The 17,913-nt window shown below is 43.4% G+C and overlaps 3 protein-coding genes across 4 annotated transcripts; 2 read left to right on the forward strand and 1 right to left on the reverse strand.

Annotated features, from left to right (window-relative positions):
* Positions 1-315: 315 nt before the first annotated feature.
* On the forward strand, positions 316-7,265 carry meiob (meiosis specific with OB-fold; the record flags this gene model as incomplete). Its single annotated transcript, XM_080479559.1, has 12 exons — positions 316-328; positions 2,149-2,280; positions 2,383-2,455; positions 3,216-3,411; positions 4,920-5,020; positions 5,215-5,267; positions 5,420-5,515; positions 5,621-5,713; positions 6,030-6,174; positions 6,245-6,431; positions 6,976-7,062; positions 7,130-7,265. 12 exons carry the CDS (start codon positions 316-318, stop codon positions 7,241-7,243), a joined length of 1,290 nt encoding a protein of 429 aa, XP_080335685.1. The 3' UTR covers positions 7,244-7,265.
* Positions 7,266-8,796: 1,531 nt separating this feature from the next.
* Positions 8,797-14,386, forward strand: mlst8 (MTOR associated protein, LST8 homolog). Of its 2 annotated transcripts, XR_013935980.1 has the most exons (10): positions 8,805-8,834; positions 9,053-9,212; positions 10,532-10,583; positions 10,706-10,868; positions 11,618-11,693; positions 11,787-11,939; positions 12,026-12,150; positions 12,238-12,401; positions 13,166-13,335; positions 13,989-14,386. XR_013935980.1 is itself a non-coding variant. In XM_080479983.1 (9 exons), the coding sequence occupies exons 2-9, from the start codon at positions 9,084-9,086 to the stop codon at positions 13,282-13,284; spliced, it is 981 nt and encodes a 326-aa protein (XP_080336109.1). In that variant the 5' UTR covers positions 8,797-8,834; positions 9,053-9,083; the 3' UTR covers positions 13,285-13,855. The 2 variants fall into 2 exon arrangements, 1 of the variants encoding a protein (XP_080336109.1); XM_080479983.1 differs by lacking the exon at positions 13,989-14,386 and having other exon boundaries at positions 8,797-8,834; positions 13,166-13,855.
* Positions 13,760-16,664, reverse strand: bricd5 (BRICHOS domain containing 5). The gene is made up of 6 exons (XM_080480000.1): positions 16,473-16,664; positions 16,237-16,377; positions 16,031-16,168; positions 15,839-15,946; positions 14,724-14,877; positions 13,760-14,264 (listed from the first exon to the last, which is right to left on the reverse strand). Exons 1-6 carry the CDS (start codon positions 16,524-16,526, stop codon positions 14,170-14,172), a joined length of 690 nt encoding a protein of 229 aa, XP_080336126.1. The 5' UTR covers positions 16,527-16,664; the 3' UTR covers positions 13,760-14,169.
* Between the last annotated feature and the right edge of the window lie 1,249 nt (positions 16,665-17,913).

Consider the following 17,913-nt stretch of genomic DNA (forward strand, 5'->3'; position numbering starts at 1 on the left):
AGCGATTAGTGATGCATTGGCTCTAGAATCACATCAGCCGAAATATTGCTGTCCTGAAAAATCTACATTAGTCACCGGGATCAGATATCTGATCCAAAAGCCCGACTGCGAGGATTAGTCACCACGGAAGAGCAGCATGGCTGTGTGAAGCTCAATGAGGGTTTACTGTTACACCTTTTGATTCAAGCTTAGCTGCATGAGACAGTATCATGTGTCAAACACAGCTTTGTGCTATCAAAACAAACCCGGGAACTGTCAAATCCATCTCGGCAGAGCTGTCCGGGAACAAATCCCCTGCTGTGAATGATGGTTGGGATGGATCATCAAGGTAATATCAAAGTCTCAGGTGCAGAGTTCCTTTTCACTGACGCATACAGTGTACAAATAAAATATGTGTGTGTGAGAATGTATGTGTGCAAGTAACGACTTCCAGTCAGTGTATCCATGCGTGATAGCAGCTGCATTGCTTTTGTTCCATTCTATTGCACATTTACTCAGCTGCACGGATGTTTACCAGGCTCAATGTGTGTTGGCAATATTGTAAAAACTCCAACATAGCACTGGAAACAGAATTTTGATTTAATTGGTTATTAATTGATTATATTTTACTTTATTGCAGTAAGTAAGTTTTTAAAATAGATTTTATCTGAATTAGCGTGGACACACACACACACACACACACACACACACACACACACACACACACACACACACACACACACACACACACACACACACACACACACACACACTTCCAACTGTACAACCTGGATGCCTTCACATGTATCAAGTGAATTTCTCTTTATATACCTATAGTGTTGCAAAATAACAATAAGACGCATGGCAATTTGCTTCCTTTTATGCTATTTTGGCTGAAAATAGTTTTCTCTCTCCTTTTCCTCATAAAAGTACAAAACTTTTGTCTTTATTTGAATGTTTTTTTATATGATAATTGTTTTACTTTGCTGATGGGAAGTTTATATTCCCCATAGTCCCTGAAGGCAGCACCATTGCGGGACATCAGAGAAAACGAGATTCTTAACTTGGTAAAAAATGTGAAAATTAATGCTTGAAACCACTGGAATAACTAAAGTTTAACTTCAGTTTAGCAGTTTTAATACTTTTAAGCTGGTGTACATTAAAAAAGTTCAGTTAATTAATTAATTTTTTTATGTGAGCTTCGGTTGGTCTGTTAGCTAAAAAGCTAACAAATCTCAGCATTAACTTGATTTCACTGGATTAATAATCAAAATGTCACTAATTTCATTTTATCTCTTTCACACAGTTTTATAGAGAAAATCCTTGACTAAATAGATAACATGTCTGCTCAGTCTTTTATTGCCATTTCTGAGCTCCATCCCAACTTCTCTCATCCGGTGAGTAAAAGATCATTATCATACATTTTCTCTTGAAATTAGTTGATTTTATAGGATTATCTGGATTAAAGCTGCTGTAAATTACCCTGATTATTTCATCCAGCTCCCATTTTACTATAGAGTCATGATTTCCATCCTGCTGTGAATGAATTAATGAATAGCTGAGTTTTGTCTTTTCTAAGAAGTTAAACCAGTTCAGATTTGCACATGAAACACACATTTTTAATCTGTCTTGAATGGAAAATAAATTCTATTGTCTATATCATCGGCTCCATTATTTATTTACAGTCACAGAATAGATATTGCATGACTCCCACATGCACACAAACTTAATTCACGTCCATTTAAAAACCGACATGTGAGTCATAATAACCCAGAATCACTGGCAGGAATCAAAAACACAAAGTCATTTTATAATATATCCTAATTGTTGCCAAGAAAGAATTTACTTTATTTGTTTCATGTGTGGGGCTGATGAGGGCTCAGCTTTCTTTCTCGCTGTGTTTTACATTGTCCTGTTGTGAAATATCTACATTTATTATCTATAGATGTGTTTTTCAGAAAGTGGTGGGGATCATCATTGGAAAGACGGATGTCAAAAGCTTCCCGGACAGGAAAAGTCAGTGTCAGTTCTTGTGTCTTCCCTATTTCTGCCCCTGAACTGTTAGAAAGGTCTTGCAGCAGCCCTGCTGCCTCAGTGTTCTGTCCAGCAGCTCCCTCTCCTGCTGGGTTTCAATACGTCACTAAACAAACCTGCGTGTTTGAATTTCAGATGTCGGTGTGGACAGATTCACATTCAGCTTCACCATCAAGGACTCGCCAGAGTTTTTCATTAATGTTTCGGCCTGGGGAAGTGACGGCCATGTCAACGGGCTCGCCAACAGCTTCAACATCGGGGACTGCGGTGCGGATGTTCTCTCGATATTTCAAAAAAGTAGATTTGCTGTAGAGTAGTATAACATGTACTCAGAGATCAGGACTGACTAGAAGTGTTTGATTGTTCCAGTCACTGTTGAAAATCCACTAGTCGCAACTAAAGACTTGGAGAAAGGAGACAAATTCTGCCCTCCAACGCCAAGGTAATGACTGCTTTTTCTTCCTGAACATACTCAAAATAATATTTAAAACAGCCTGAAAGTACCTCATACAGGAAGACAGATGAGAAGATCAAGCAATCGACGTGTTTCATGCTGGTAATTTTACAAATCCTCAAAGCAAGCAAACAAACTATTTCTGTATAAAAACACACACACTGCCTTCATCTTCCTTACAACTGGTACTGATCCAGTGATTCCGAAACTAAAAAAATTACCATAGTTTCTCAAATAGAATTTAAATGATAATAAGCTCGCTAAGACTCACTTCCTTCCTGAACCTTGAAACTGCTCAACCTTATTGAGGAGTCACAACAACAAAATCCATTTGAAATGATTCCCTTTTGTTAAATATCTTACATTTAATTAGATATCTTTTCACAAACTTGAACAACTTGAAGGAAAGAAAGTTTGATTCCAACCTCAGGTTGTTTTTACTGACGGAATTAAAGAAACCTAAAAAGCCCCTGAGAAAATTAGATTTTCTTGCATCCCCCTAAAAAAATGAATATCGACTTTGTGCTTTGTTTTCCAAATGGAACGCTTCCGCCGTTGCATCACTGATGTCTCAGGTTTGTACTGTGAGATCCTCAGTGAATCAGTTACAAACAACAGTTATTCGTTTGGAGATTTTCCTTCTACAATCTAATGATGAAATGACGAGCTCCTGAACATGTGGTGTAGAAAACGTGAGTACTGCCGTGGAAACTATACTCCCGTGTAAACTGTGACGACGGCGTCTCAGCCCCTTCAGGCTGCTGGTGACCGAGGCTCACTCCCGGGTGCTCCTGTGCGCCGACGTGGACACCATCGACCGGCTGCTGCCCCTCATTCACCTGCCTGTGAAGGACCCCCGAGATTTCTACTCCCTGGGCGACATCGTGGCGAACGGACAAGCGCTGGACGGCACCATGATAAATATACTGGCCGCGGTCAAAGTGGTGAGACACGTTAACACAATGTTTTATTTCTCTTTACTTCTTGAAAATATTTTTGCAAATTAGTATTTTTTGATGATATCACATGAAGTTTTTAGCAGCTGTCCGTGTGTGTATTTTAGTCATGCAGTAGTAACTTTTACATGAATACTTAATGCTGTATTTATACGACAAAGTTTGAGTTAAAACTGCTTCAGGAAAATGTTGCGTTTACACATCAAAGTTTTGAAAACTTGTGTTTCCATGGAAACGGCAGAAACATTGGAAACAGTGTGGTTTTCATGTTGGGCCACTAGTGGGTGCTGTTGTTTGTTTTTGTATTGAAACCACATACACAAATCTGATCATTTGAAATGGAAATTGGTCATTTTTGTGAACCGTCTAAATCAGTTTAAAAGAAATTCGGCGGGTTGACGTATGTAAATTTCAAAGCTCTCATCAAGGATAAGGTTTAATTACCGTTGAATCATATCAGAACCAAGTGTTCTGCCACTGTCTCCACAACAGGAAATGAATTGTGTCTTATACAAAGAATGATTAAAAATATCAGAATGTTTAATTTTCCTGGCTGAAGTCGCTCAGAGGAGACGAGTTGAATGAAAACAACATGTTCAGGTCCGTTGGAAGAGTTAAGGTGTTTTCACGATGTCATGAGAGGCTCTGGGTCGTAACTTCACCACGCTGCAGCCACAGCCTCAGGCACAGGACTGCCTTCAACTTTTAACCTGACCTGAGGGCCTAATCTAAACTTAGAAGACCTTCAGTGAGTTCAGGAGTGCGTGAACAGAAAAACAAGAAACTGGAGCCAGAGTCATGTCGGACCCGATACTGGTTTCGTATCTATACTTACCTGTGTTACAAAATGAGGAATACTGAAATCCAGAAAGAAGAAGTGAAAGCATTTATAGTATTTTTAAATACTTAAGTGTTTTGCGGAGGAGAAGTGAATATTTACAGTCAAACATTGAATCCCTCATGGTTGAAACTGGTCTTAAAATCTGCAGGATGTCATTGATTATAGAGGAGGTTTGAAGCAGGAATGACTGTGATCGATTGCAAAAACCAGAAATGGATTTTCCAACGTTTCCTCCCCGCTGATTGTATTGGACATTGTTTTTGTTTTTCTGTTCTTTTTGAATGATAGGCTCAACGACGGTGGAAAATAAGTTTCCTAAGCTGCAGGATCCCGTCAACAAGGAAGGAGGATGAGTTTAAAGTTTAAAGAAGCTTATTAACGTCAGGCATGAAGGCGGCGAGGAGCCTGATACGAACGGAGAAAAACACTCTTGACAAAACAAAAGTGTTTCCTCAGTTATAAGAACCAATGGTGAAACATGCAAGAGTAACTTTTCCAAACATGGCGAATGTTCACTGTTGGCAGCCGTTTACCATAATGCTTCTAAAGAAAGGTTCCCCGGGGGTCACGAGGCTCTGTTGTGTGTTTTTTAATATGAAGGGAAGGCTTTTAATATGAAGACGGGGCCTTGACAACGCTGTGTTTACGTTGTCAGGTCGGGGAGACGAAGCAGTTCACCACTTCAGACGGGCGACACGGGCAGAGGCTGGAAGCGAAGCTCTTTGATGACTCCGTCTCTTCCTTCCTGCTCGTCTGGTAACGTCACGCCGACTTATTCATTTGGGGAAAAGAAAAAAAAAAACCAGCAAAGATTTATCGCCCCTCCTACTTTTCCATGGCACTGTATCGTTGAGTTGACACAAATCTAATCCAGAGAGCTTTTAACCTGCTGAACTGTGTTTCCACTGCGGCGCCCCCGAGTGACTCCCTGACCTCTGTTTCACTCCCAGCTGGGACAGAGAAGCCATTCAGCTCCTGCAAACTTTGATACCCCGAGAGTCGGGTAGGTTACCAGCTGCTGCTCATTCCCAGCCACAAGATGAATCTCAGTGTAGCTGTTGTTCCTGCCCGTCGGGTCCCATTAGAACGCTGTCAGGAAGAGGACCGCGTTTTCATGTTTGAGATGTTTCAACTGCTGCTCTTTCCCCTTTCAAGTGCTCTTCGTAGCCGACGCCAAGATCAGCTTCGACAGCTTTCGGAGCAGCATGGTGGCAACGGTTAGCTCCAGAAGCATTATTACTGTCAATCCCGGTAAGATCACAGCAGTGTTCACACACACACACACACACACCAGATGATTCCAGCTCCTCGCTGTGGGGAAACACATCACCGAATATGATCCCGATTTGTTGTCAGACACCAGAGAGGCCAGTTTACTGTTCAGCTATGTGAAGGAGGCGTCTGAGTCTGGACTTCTGGATCAAGACGAGGCGCTGGAGGACATGCCCGGTACGTTCGAGCGCAGAGCACTGTACCCGTTAGATTACCAATATTTATTTACAGCATGCAAAAAAAAAAAAAAACATTAGTGGCATTGACATCTAATGTAAAACTCCTTGTTCTGTGGGTAAAAGCAGGTTACCAGTTCATTTCATAATGAAAACACACACAAATGCATGTTTTGTCAGAAAGTGTGGCGACAGCAGGAACTAGGAGTCTTTTTCACACATTTCTGTTCTTGGAAGTTGAAGCCGTGTTGCTCCGCATCAAATCCCTCTAAGAAAAGGATTTGTGTGTGTGTGTGTGTGTGTGGTTGGCTCTACAGTGGAGTCCATCACTGACGTGTACACGGTGGTCCAGCTGAAGCAGAAGGCCCAGGAGAATCCCGAGGCCTTCTTCGGCATCACCTACAGCTTCGTCTCCAAGCTGGACCTCGACTCCTCGCCTTCAAAAGTCGTCAGGACCCGGTGGTGGGTTCACAGCACGGAACAATTGTTAGATGGTTATCGGGATCGGTCACCACAACTTCCTCCGTCTCAGTTCCCGCTGCCACTTCCTGGTGACCGAAGACATGCAGAGCTGCACCAACCAGCAGTGTCCGGGCGCCGGTCAGCTGACCTCAGCCTCCACGGGCTTCGACCTGCTGGTCGACATCAGCGACCACACAGGCACCCTGCAGGCCTGCAGCCTCCGCAGCCCCGTGGCCGACAAGACGCTGGGCTGCGCGGTGAGGAGCCGCTCTCGTTGTCGATGCACTGCTGCACGTCGCTTCAGGAAGAATCCTGAAAAGTTTCAATAAGAATTAGGAGAAATTAACAGGAATTTATGGAGATAAACGCAAAGAAAAAAAGAAAATGACAAAATAAAATACATTTTGTACATTTCAGCAGTAGAACATCAATCACACGACATTTTCTAGAATCCTAGACTGATGATATTATGTGGTGATCTATTTAACACATTTGACATATTACTAATGTTTAACTTACAAATATCACATAAAAATATAAGAGGTTTCGAATTTAATCGTTTCTACGACGCATCCCGATGCAGACGTGGACAATTCTGCTCTGATGCAACAAAACGATCGTCAATAACGAATATTTCATACATTTCACACGTTAACTTCCCATGGAAATTTACCGGGAATTTTCAACTTTGATTATCAGTTGGTTGAACGTTTTGTGTGAGTTTGAAAATCCATTATTGGTTTAATTTTGTAATTGATGAGTGAAAGAAAAACAATACGCAGTACTTCTCCTTGCTTGCAGACGGAGGAGTTTACCCGTCTGACCGGCGACGAGCGAACCGCATTGAAGTGGAAATTCCTTCTGGAGAGATGCAAAATACACGTGAAGGTACTGGGAACTTTTGATCTCGTGTCGCTGTGAATCAATTCCTAAAGTTTTTTGCCTTTTATCTCAGATCCTCCCGTCTCCCAGGCTGAAGGCCGGAGTGAGGGCGGTGATCCTGGCCTGCTCGCTGGCCGACCCCGGAGAGGTGAAACAGCACATGTCTGCACTGCTGCAGCCGCGCTGATCACACTCTACACACACACTCTATACACACTCCACGCACACACTCTACACACACTCTACACACACTCCAGCAGTCTGCTCTACTCTCCATTTGGTCCAAAGTCTTCTGTTTGGCATGTTTACAAGGACAATATGAATTTAAGTGTGTGGGTTGTTAATTCTGATTACAGGTGTGTTCGCTGTATTATTTATTTAACTTATGTATTTATAGGTATTTATTAAAATGTGCGGTTGGCTTGTTGAAGTTGCTGAAGTTCTACTAAATAAAATGAAGCTGGTTATTTAAAAACTACTTTTTTTCACAGATGTTCTTTGTTAATCAGTGACATTGATTTTAGTCAGCTGGCTGAGAAGTCGAAAGGATTCCCTTGGTAAAAATTCTACTTCCCGACTCTTATACCAGCTGCAAATCCTTCTATGTACTAAAACTAACTGAGGCTGAGAGAAGGCCTTTTCCAAATTTATCTGCCGAGGCAGAAAACCAAAGCAGCAGCTTAAGATAGTAAGACATGGGCGGTCTTTCTACCCTAATATGTTGTTTTACAACTGGGCCTGAATGCTGCCTCCTCTGGCTTTGGTTATGCTGCGTTTACACAAAGGCACGATGCATTACTAAAATCATTTTCCCATCACTTGTGGCACATTCCTAACTTTCTTAATGTGACATTACGCATCTGAAAGTAACGTTAAGAATGTTAAGCAGCATTACAATCACATTTTAAGAGAGATGCTTGTATTGATTCTTGTCCATGTAGTTTAGTCACACGTGAGGCCGAAAGGATCAATCCAGAAGTAAAACGCAATCTTATTATTCACAATAGCACACCGATATGGTGGGATGTAGCTAAATACCTCATACCTAAATACCTCATACCTTTTTTTTGTTTTACTTTCTCTATTTTCAAATTATGATTGTATTGTTACTACTTTTTCCATTACTTTTATTATTTATTTTGTTCTGTGTTTTGTATTGTCTTTTTCGTTTTAATTTTTTTTTTTTTTTGCATAAAAATCATCAAATGTGTTAAAAAAAAAAAAGGAAAAAAAAGTTTTACTTCCCAGTGATGAGCGTTGACATGAAAACAACAATGAATGAACAAGTGAAATCCTCAAAACTCCAGATTAGTGAGAAATAACTTTATCGTCACCCACTGGTTAAATATGAATTATATTGTTTATTCATATCCCATCCTCATGTACGAGGTGACAGCTTGTCATTTTTATCTTAGCTACAATAATGTGACTTGTCGCATAGTGAATCATTTGATGAAGCCTTTTGTTCGAGAAGTGAAATGTCTTCAAAACTTAAAGTATATTGCTTTGCAGTTTTCACTAAAAGGCGCAGACACAGATGTATATGTATCTTAATTCAGAGTCATTTAATTTATCTTAATTCGTTTGGTTTCTCTCTTCAGCACCTTCAGATGCGCTTTCTCCCGTTTAAACTTGCTGTCTACCTCGTGTAATAACAAATCACGCCAGTAGATGGCGACATTGCGCAGCCGCAGTAGTCAAAACGGAACCCTTCATCCTTCCTGTACGTTGCTGGCGGACACTTTTACGAGACACACTTGATTTGTCGTCAACAGCAGGTAATGTGAATATCAAAACTTTTATCTTTTCAGTGGGATTCTCTGTATTTATTGTGGTTTTTCATGCATTTCCGTGCTGTGCGGTTTAAAACGGGGCTCGTTGATTGACTAAGTTTTTACGTCATGCGGCCCTTTTGTGCTGCTTTTAGCCTGCAGCTTCACTTTAATGACTGTGATTCAGTGGCGGAATGAAAACACCGAGCGTTTTCTCTCTGCAGGACCCGGACCTCCAGCATCCTGCTGTCCAGCATGAATGTGAACCAGGGGACGGTGGGCAGCGACCCGGTGATTCTGGCCACGGCCGGATATGATCACACAGTCCGCTTCTGGCAGGCCCACAGTGGGATCTGTACCAGGACCGTCCAGCACCAGGACTCTGTATCCTTCAATTACTGAGGACTGAGTCTGACAACTTTACATCCTGACAGACATGGGACAAGTCAAAGGTTATGTCAAGTCACCTTATTTTCATGTACTGTTTTAACATATATTTATTACCTTCACCAACTGAAGTTGGGGTGAAGGTTATGTTTTTGTCGGTGTGTATTTATTTATTTCTTCATTGGTTTCAAGGTCAGCAGGGTATTTTTGTCATAACGACATCAGGATAGGGAATTGAAAACTGAACATTTTGGCCTTGGTTTGACGTCGGTCAGATTAAAACTGACTACGTTTCAGTGACCTAGACCTTGATCTTTGACCTAATCGCTCTCAAAATTGAATGGAACCATCCTTGGATAGGGACAAAACATCCCTGAAAATTTCATGAACTGTGACTAGTTTTTGTGAAAAGTTTGTAAAATATAAACATACATACAAACCAATAAATAAATAGGCGCAGACAATAACATAACCTTCACCCAACTTTCGTTGGCGAAGGTACTAAATGTATGTTAAAACAGTACATGAAAATAAATTGAAGGTGAAAAAATGACTTGAGACTTACATGTGTGACTTTGTTTCATGTCTGCATAATGGAGAATTGTATTAATGCTAACATGAGGGATTGAAGGACGCTGGAATGGCAGGAAAAGAACAACATGCGGGATCATTTTTGTTGTTAGTAATCACTAATAGAGCAATGGATTAGAAACAAATACATGAGATATCGTGTTTTCAGGTTTGTGAAAGTTGCATGAGTGGATTAAAGTATTCGAACAGAATGTGTATTAAAAATCACAATGTTGTGAAACAGAAACAGTAAAGTTAATACAAGGTCTAAATGTAACAAGCAAAACCTAAACTGTGCAAAATGTGAATATTAATAATCCACAGTACAAACACAAGCTTGTTATTTAATCCCATAGAGCGCTAACCTGACAAGGAAACCCACATTAATCAGCTTTATAGCATGAAATTCATAAAAGTCTGTAACTGCTTTAACCACGTCTTAAACTTTCAGGATAATCTGTGAACTATTTAATTCTTCGGTCTATTTGCCGACCCTTTACTAAAAACCTCTGTTCTCAGTGAGCAGCTCTCTGAAGCCCACAATGTTTTAGAAATCAGAAAAAAGACAACAACATCAACAGTTATGGATCTTATTATTGTCATCATCACTACAGTTTAAATCTTTTTTTTTTTTTTTATTCAGCTTCACATAAACTGTTGTCCACGAGCCGGCAGGGATTTGTGGTACTTTCAGGGTCCAACCAAAGTCATCTTCATTGTTTGCTTTCCTTAACCTTTGGTGACAGCAAGTCAATTCTCTGGAGGTCACGCCTGACAGGAGTATGATCGCAGCTGCAGGTCAGTTCAGAGCTTCTCCTCGTCTGTTACTCCGGTGTCAGATAGAAAAGTGACCCGCTGGTCACAATTCTGTATGACGGCGGCACAGACGCTTAACTGTACGCCAATCCTCTGCTTTTAAGGTTATCAACACATCCGCATGTACGACCTGAACTCCAACAACCCAAATCCAGTCATCAACTACGACGGCGTCAGCAAGAACATCACGTCCGTCGGCTTCCATGAAGACGGCCGCTGGATGTACACGGGAGGAGAGGACTGCATGGCTCGCATCTGGGACCTGAGGTAATGCCGGGCGGCATCACGCTGCAGAGAAACTTAGGCTTTGCTGCTTAAATCAGATGTTCTTTTGTTTGTTTGTTTTTACCTACGTGAGGCTACTACTGAACCAAGCACTAACTGCGAAGCCAAAAAAATAGATGATGATGAAGAAAAGGACCATAATTGCAGCTTGTGCATATTGTAGCGCCAGCAGGGGGTGCTATGAGTGGATCAATGAGATTTCATATTGGAACTTAGAATTTTTTACTTTATTATTTGAACTGTCAATAAGTAACGCAGGTGTGGTTTGCTGCAGCACTTCTCTCATTGCACTGAAGAGGGTCATGACAATAAGTGATTGAACGGTAACAGAAACATAAAATCAACAGGTGTAATTACAATAAACATAGAGGAGAAAGTTCTGGGAAATAACATCCCATAATCCCTCGCACTGCCTGACCGCTGTGCCTGATTCTCCTCCTGTCAGATCGCCTCCAAGCTTCTCATTTATTTACGCAACAAAATAAACTTGATGGTCGCAGATTTCATGACATTAAAAACACACTGTTAAGAAACGCCGAGTTGCACTCATATCAAATTTATTCCCACATGTTAATCAGGCCTGTGTGGATCTCAACATATCAGAAAGCATGCTTTTTCTTCGTTTTGTTCTGATCTGAGCCACATAATGGCACAAATCTGAAGTGGCTCACGTTACATTGAGAGTGTAAATGTGACCTTATTCTGTCTTTACATCTTCGTTCCTCCTCCAGGTCAAGAAATCTTCAGTGTCAGAGGATTTTCCAAGTAAATGCTCCCATTAACTGTGTGTGTCTTCATCCCAATCAGGTGAGTCGTTACCGATCAACAGAGACTTTAGAACCGATATAACTGTGGTTGTTGGACGTGTCACATTGGCGGGACTTTGTTGGATCTTCTCAGGCAGAGCTGATTGTTGGAGATCAGAGTGGAGTGATCCATGTCTGGGATCTTAAGACCGACCACAACGAGCAGCTCATCCCTGAGCCGGAGGTCTCCATCAACTCGGTTCACATTGACCCGGACGCCAGTTACATGGCCGCCGTCAACAGTTCGGTCAGCCCCAGAACTCCGGTCCATTTGATTGTTGTCTTACTGGGAGGGTCTGTCATCTCATTTGGGTTAAATGTTCACCTGCATAGGGAAACTGTTATGTGTGGAATCTTGCCGGGGGAATCGGAGAGGAAGTAACTCAGCTCATTCCTAAAACCAAGATCCCTGCACACAAACGCTACTCCCTCCGCTGCAAGTTCAGCCCAGATTCCACGTGAGTCCCCGTCTGCTGGTCCACCAACCAGACGCCACTCTGCTCTGAAAAACAACTTCATTCATGTCTCTGATGTTTTGTCTCCAGACTGTTGGCCACGTGCTCCGCAGACCAGACCTGTAAGATCTGGAGGACGTCCAACTTCTCGTTGATGACGGAGCTCAGCATCAAGAGCAACAACCCCGGAGAGACGTCCAGAGGCTGGATGTGGGACTGCGCTTTCTCTGGAGACTCCCAGTACATCGTCACCGGTGGGTAGAGCAGCTCTAACACACTCGCTTAGTGATCCTGATCAGACAGGAAATATTATAAATGACAACAGTTTTACTTAACCCTTATGGTGTTAAAAGTCAACACTTTTCAGGAGTTATTCTGAAGAGTTATTTGTAAACAGATCTCATCTAAAAGCATCTAGTCTGGTTTAGTCTGTGTTTTTGTTGGATAGTTGCTGCTTGTTAAAGTGACGATATGAACGATTGGCCATCAGATTGCAGTTTCCGTTGTTTTCTGCTGCAACGACACTCCTGAGTGAAATCAGGAACAGTCTTTCAGGCTTTTCCTGTACTGACGCAAATATACAAACATAATGAAAGCGTCTGTGCAGACGCCCACAGAGCCGGCAGGCAGAGTAAGACTGAATCTGCAGTCGCATTCCCGACGATCTACGGTGGAACTTCACTCACAAAAGAATGCAGAGATGTAGAAACAGGTTTTTAATGGTTTTGCTTTGGGCCACAGTCACAATGTGTTATAATCTATAACTAGAAATTATCTGATGAAATTCTGTGCTTGCTGCTTACTAGTATCCTCTCAATTTTGTGTTTTTCACCAAAATCCAATCTGCTTTGACTTCTTCTCTACTCACTTAGCGGCTTGATTTTATTCACCTGTGGCCTTGTAAATGATTGGAACAGCCGAATTCAATCATTTTGGAATACTTTTGGCAATCTCGTGTACTTATAAAAGATATATTGAAATTTTTAACTTTTTTTTTTTTTTGTCTTCCATTTTTCAGCATCTTCAGACAACCTGGCTCGTCTGTGGTGCGTGGAGACCGGCGAGATCAAGCGGGAGTACAGCGGCCACCAGAAGGCCGTGGTGTGTCTGGCCTTTAACGACAGTGTGCTTGGCTGAGGAGGAGGAGCAGGAGCAAGGAGGAGGAGCAGGAGGAGACGCTACACAAATGTAAGAAAATGAAGTCTCTGGAAGGTGCTCACACGTCGACAACAGCGAAGACAATTTGATATCTCCCAGAGGAATCGTCTTGAGAGAGCAGAGTGAGTTTGAACGTGACAGCAGCTGCTGTAAATATTCAGCATCAAACACCTTCAGTGGTCCAGTACTTATTCCTTCCAACGCATCTTTTCATTACCATTTGCAGTTTTTTTTTGTTTTTTTTTAAAGAAACTGATCTAAGTCTCTATTCATGCAGAGTGCCATATTTATTTTAGCAAAACGATCATGTTATTATTGTAAGATTAATCGTAGAAATGGAACTTTTAATCCTGATCAAAAGTGGAGCAGCAAGTGTTGAGAATAAATAATTTACAAACAAGTCTTTGCTCACAGTCCTCCTTTGGTTTTCTTTAGACTAATGAAGAAACGTTGCCACATTATGTGTCTTTTATTGGGAAAATCCGAGCAAACGCATTGCAACAAGAGCGGTTACACATAATCACACTGCGGCAGGAGGAAATACATGTACAAAAAAAATGAGGACGGTTCTTGTGTAATCTGTGAAGTGTGCTACCAGAGAGGGTATTATACATGAAGGGAGTGACGACGGGGATTTGGCCAAAACCTCCGACAGCCTGTCTCCGTCTCTTCTTTCTCGGAAGGATGCAGACGGACCGGGAGGGTTGGCCGCTTCGCTGGCGACTGTACGGCACGAAGAAAACGGTCAAAGTGGCTTTTGTTCGCCTCTTGTTCTTATAGAGGGAGCAGAAGAAGGTGGAGAAAAAAGAAAAAGACGACTTTTGTTTCCCTGATCTTTCGCTGGCAGGATACAGAGAATTACAGTCACTCTGGCAAGTAATAGAAACACACGGAGACGCAGATGTTGCTGGGGAAGCAGATGTCGATACAGAAGTAGACCAGTCGCTGTTTACCTGGACCTGAGAGACCAAGACAAAGAAATATGACTAAGCTGTTACCTAATATTAAAATCTAAATGTGCCTATTTCCAAGTACCGGTAATCAATCCAATTAAAAGTATTGGCATGTGCATCCTCTAAGTATACAGTGACATGCAGCCTACAGTTTTTTACATCATGTCATTCCCGCAGTGGAAAGGTCACAGTATGTCACAGATTAGAGTTAGGTTTCAGCCCAGCAGGACACTGTGTTACGGAGCGTGTAAAAACTTTCAGGCTCTGGTGACACTAAATAAACCCCTTATGTTAAAAAAAGGTCCAGACAGACGTTACCTAGTTTTTAAAATTGACTGAATACTTATACCCAGAGAATCCAAGTGTGTCGAGTAGAAATGTTGAAAAGTGGAAATCTCCAAAATTCTTAGTAAATGGTGTAGTTTATCACGACAGAGTATTTGGTGTTCGTAGTGATCCTCTCACCGTCGGCCCTCCTGGTCCAGTGGACGGGCCTGTCCTGACACAGGGCCTGCAGTGGCTCCTCCAGCGATGACACGTTGACCTGACTGGCTGCCAGAACTCCCAGGAACTCCGTCTGCCTCTGCATCTCGTTCCCAGACAGCTGGAACTGGCTCTGCTGAGGACGGCATCGCAGTATCAGGACCCACCGCCATTCACAACAAGGGGGAAGAGCTTCATCTCCCCCCCGAAGATCGAAGCTCAAGACACTATTGACCTGCAATCTTCTGCAAATGAGGTCAACACGGCGGCACATTTGTGCTTTTACTCGTCACAGTGGCCGTGTGTAATTGTACCACTTACACCTCCGATAGTGAAACACTTAAGGTATTCTTGTGCTTCAGCGGGTAAAATAACCACCAGGCTTCCCCTGCTGCAAAAGACCAAGACGACTATTGTGCTAAGACACAAAGACAAAGCGCCCCTACTATCCTGCCGACCAAAGATTGGATGACCACAACAGCAGCGAGCCGAGGCATCGTGCAAAAAGTTGGTAAGAGAGACGAACACAAGTCCACAATGACCCCACACATCATAGCCGGGGGCTCAATTTAAAGGACTGGTTACTGGATGTCGGTATAAAAGACTGAGGAATTGACCTCCAGCCTGACACATTGGCCCTTCTAATGCATCAACCTCTACTTCAGTCCAAATGAGGTGTTTTCAAAGCTAAAAGGTTTTGCACACAGAGCGGCCATTGTGCCCGGACCGGGAGCTCAGACTCCATGCTCCTGTAAAAAGATCCCGGACAGACCGAGGGGGGCCGGAGGGATCAGATGTGCTGAGGAATTCAGTCGTGGAATCGAGAAAGAGAGACTACTGCTCTTCAAGGCTCCGAATGCCTCAGTCGTCTCTTTGTACAGAGCTGGGGGGGGGGGGGGGGTCATGCAGAACCTGTGAAAGCCAGCAGGTCCTGGTTCAGTGGCCGAGTCAGAAATGCCAGGTTGCACATTAGCAAGGCTGCGACTTTAATGAACACTTGGCAGAGCCTAAAGGGCAACTTTCTTTTTCTCTGTGCGCCGGCGGGTAAAAGCATTCGCAAGCGTTCAGTTCTCACGCGCTGAAACGTTTCCTGCTACCTTGTGAGCGGACTGTTGCAGGAGGGAGTTCACGTTGTCGTAGTCCGACTGCTCCATGCGGCGCAGGAAGCAGCTTTCCTGGTGGACCGGCTGGTAACAGACCAAACCCTACAACACAAGACTCCACACGTCTCACCCGACATGCATAACAACGTCAATAACAACCAGAACAGTGAGTCACTATGGACGTACGTGTTTTACGTCAAAGAGCACTGTGGACGTCTGATTTGCCGACGAGGTCACGGAAAACGTCACCACGTCGTTCTGCTGGTCCACGACGGCCGACTGGTTGATCAGAGCGCCGGCGGAGATTCTCACAGTCTGGAGAGTCTACGGAAACACGTCCACGTCAATCAGCGCAGATTTATTAACACCTGGTCGAGGCACGTGCGTCGTACCTGAGCGTGGGGCTGAGCCGGCCCGAGGTGCCCCGTCAAAAACAGCGTGACGACCACCAGGAGCAGGAAGGCCGACAGGCTGACCCAGAATGTCTTGACTGGGAAGTAGTGGGACCAGCGGGGCACATCGGGGCCCCCTTCCTGAATACACGTTGATGCATACATAAAGCAGTCATATCGGTTTGAACAGAGGAGGCTGGAGCCACTGGGACTTAAACCCACAGCAGCCGACTCACCGCGCAGCGTCCGTCCTCCAGCCGGTCCTCTGATTGCTTCCAGCATCTCACCATCCTGTGTCCCTTGACGGCTCCTCACTCGGTCTGCTCCTTTCTCGAAGCCACCGGCATGACCAGCACTGACTGAGGCTCAGTGCACCAAACCAGCTTCTCTTTGTCCCAGGAGTCCTTGGAACCCCCCCCCCCCCCCCCCCCCAACCCCACCCTTCCTCCTCCTCCTCCTTTGCTCTCACCACTTCCCCTCCCTTACAAAGGTCTCACACTTCACGCAGGACTCAGAATCTTGCCAAACTCCCATTTTCAAATTTTGTCTTCCTGCAATTTCCCCTCTTCTTACGTCTCCTCTGACTGGTATGACTTAATACGGCTGTTAAACGTGATCCATCTTCCCCGCCTTCATGGTCGAACATACGCTCACACGGGAGGAGCTGGCCGCCGTCCACACGTCCAAACAATGGACAAAGAGGCGAGGCAGGTGCAGCCCGGCGAGTCTCTCATCAGGGGAGAGGTGATACGCAAATTCTGGCTGCTGCTGTATTGAGACGACGACGACAGGCCAAGGTGACTTTAGGCACGAGACCTGGAGGAAAGCTCACTTTGAAAGTGAAGCCACAGAGAATCAAAGAAACTTCACATGAAACGCTCTGGGACTGTACCCCGGGACCTCTGCTTCAGTGCACTGACCTTTTCTTTAGACGTCTCAGTTTCACCTTTAACGATGAAACTTATAGCATCACCATGGCTTGACTGACTTCTATATCATCTCCAGCATGAAAACATAACCGGACGGCACAGTGGAGGAAGCCGCCTCTCCGCCATGTTAAGAAGTTGTAATAATTTACTGACTGGTTATACCAAGTCAAACCACAGCTGATATTCTGTCCAACAGCCTCGTGTGGCAGTAAGCCTAAGATTATGTGGGAAGAGAAAGCAGTGAAATTTATAGGTATTAAACATCTATGATGCTCTATTTGAGTCACTAATCACGAGGAAGAAGTATGTTTTTACAGCCAGCAGGGAAAATTACCTAAATAGTTTAGTACCTTAATAACTTCTATTTTAAAAAAGCCCTCTCGACAGGCTTTGTCTCGCGTCAATAAAAGCTCCTTCCAGGTCTGAACCCGTCCACACATTTCCTCTCACTGTCACAATAGTTTCAGTTCTAAATGTCTTTTTATTTAAAATACTTTCCCCCTTTATCTCTTTTTTTGTACTCTCTTCTCAAAACTTAAGAATCTGTGGAGGGAAAAGCCCGTCTCACGACTCCAGTCCGTCTAAAACGTGTTTTAATGGCTGTGCCTTCTCCTCCTTCATCATCTGTTCAGAAAGCCAACCAGCTTATTTACCTCCCTCTGAAACAAATATTTACAGTACATAGGGGCTACTGGGAATCGGTGCGAGTACAGACACTGAAATAATATATTTACTTTATTAAGTATAT

Source organism: Lipophrys pholis (assembly GCF_963383615.2).
Source record: "Lipophrys pholis genome assembly, chromosome: 1".
In the NCBI taxonomy this organism is placed as follows: Eukaryota; Metazoa; Chordata; class Actinopteri; order Blenniiformes; family Blenniidae; genus Lipophrys; species Lipophrys pholis.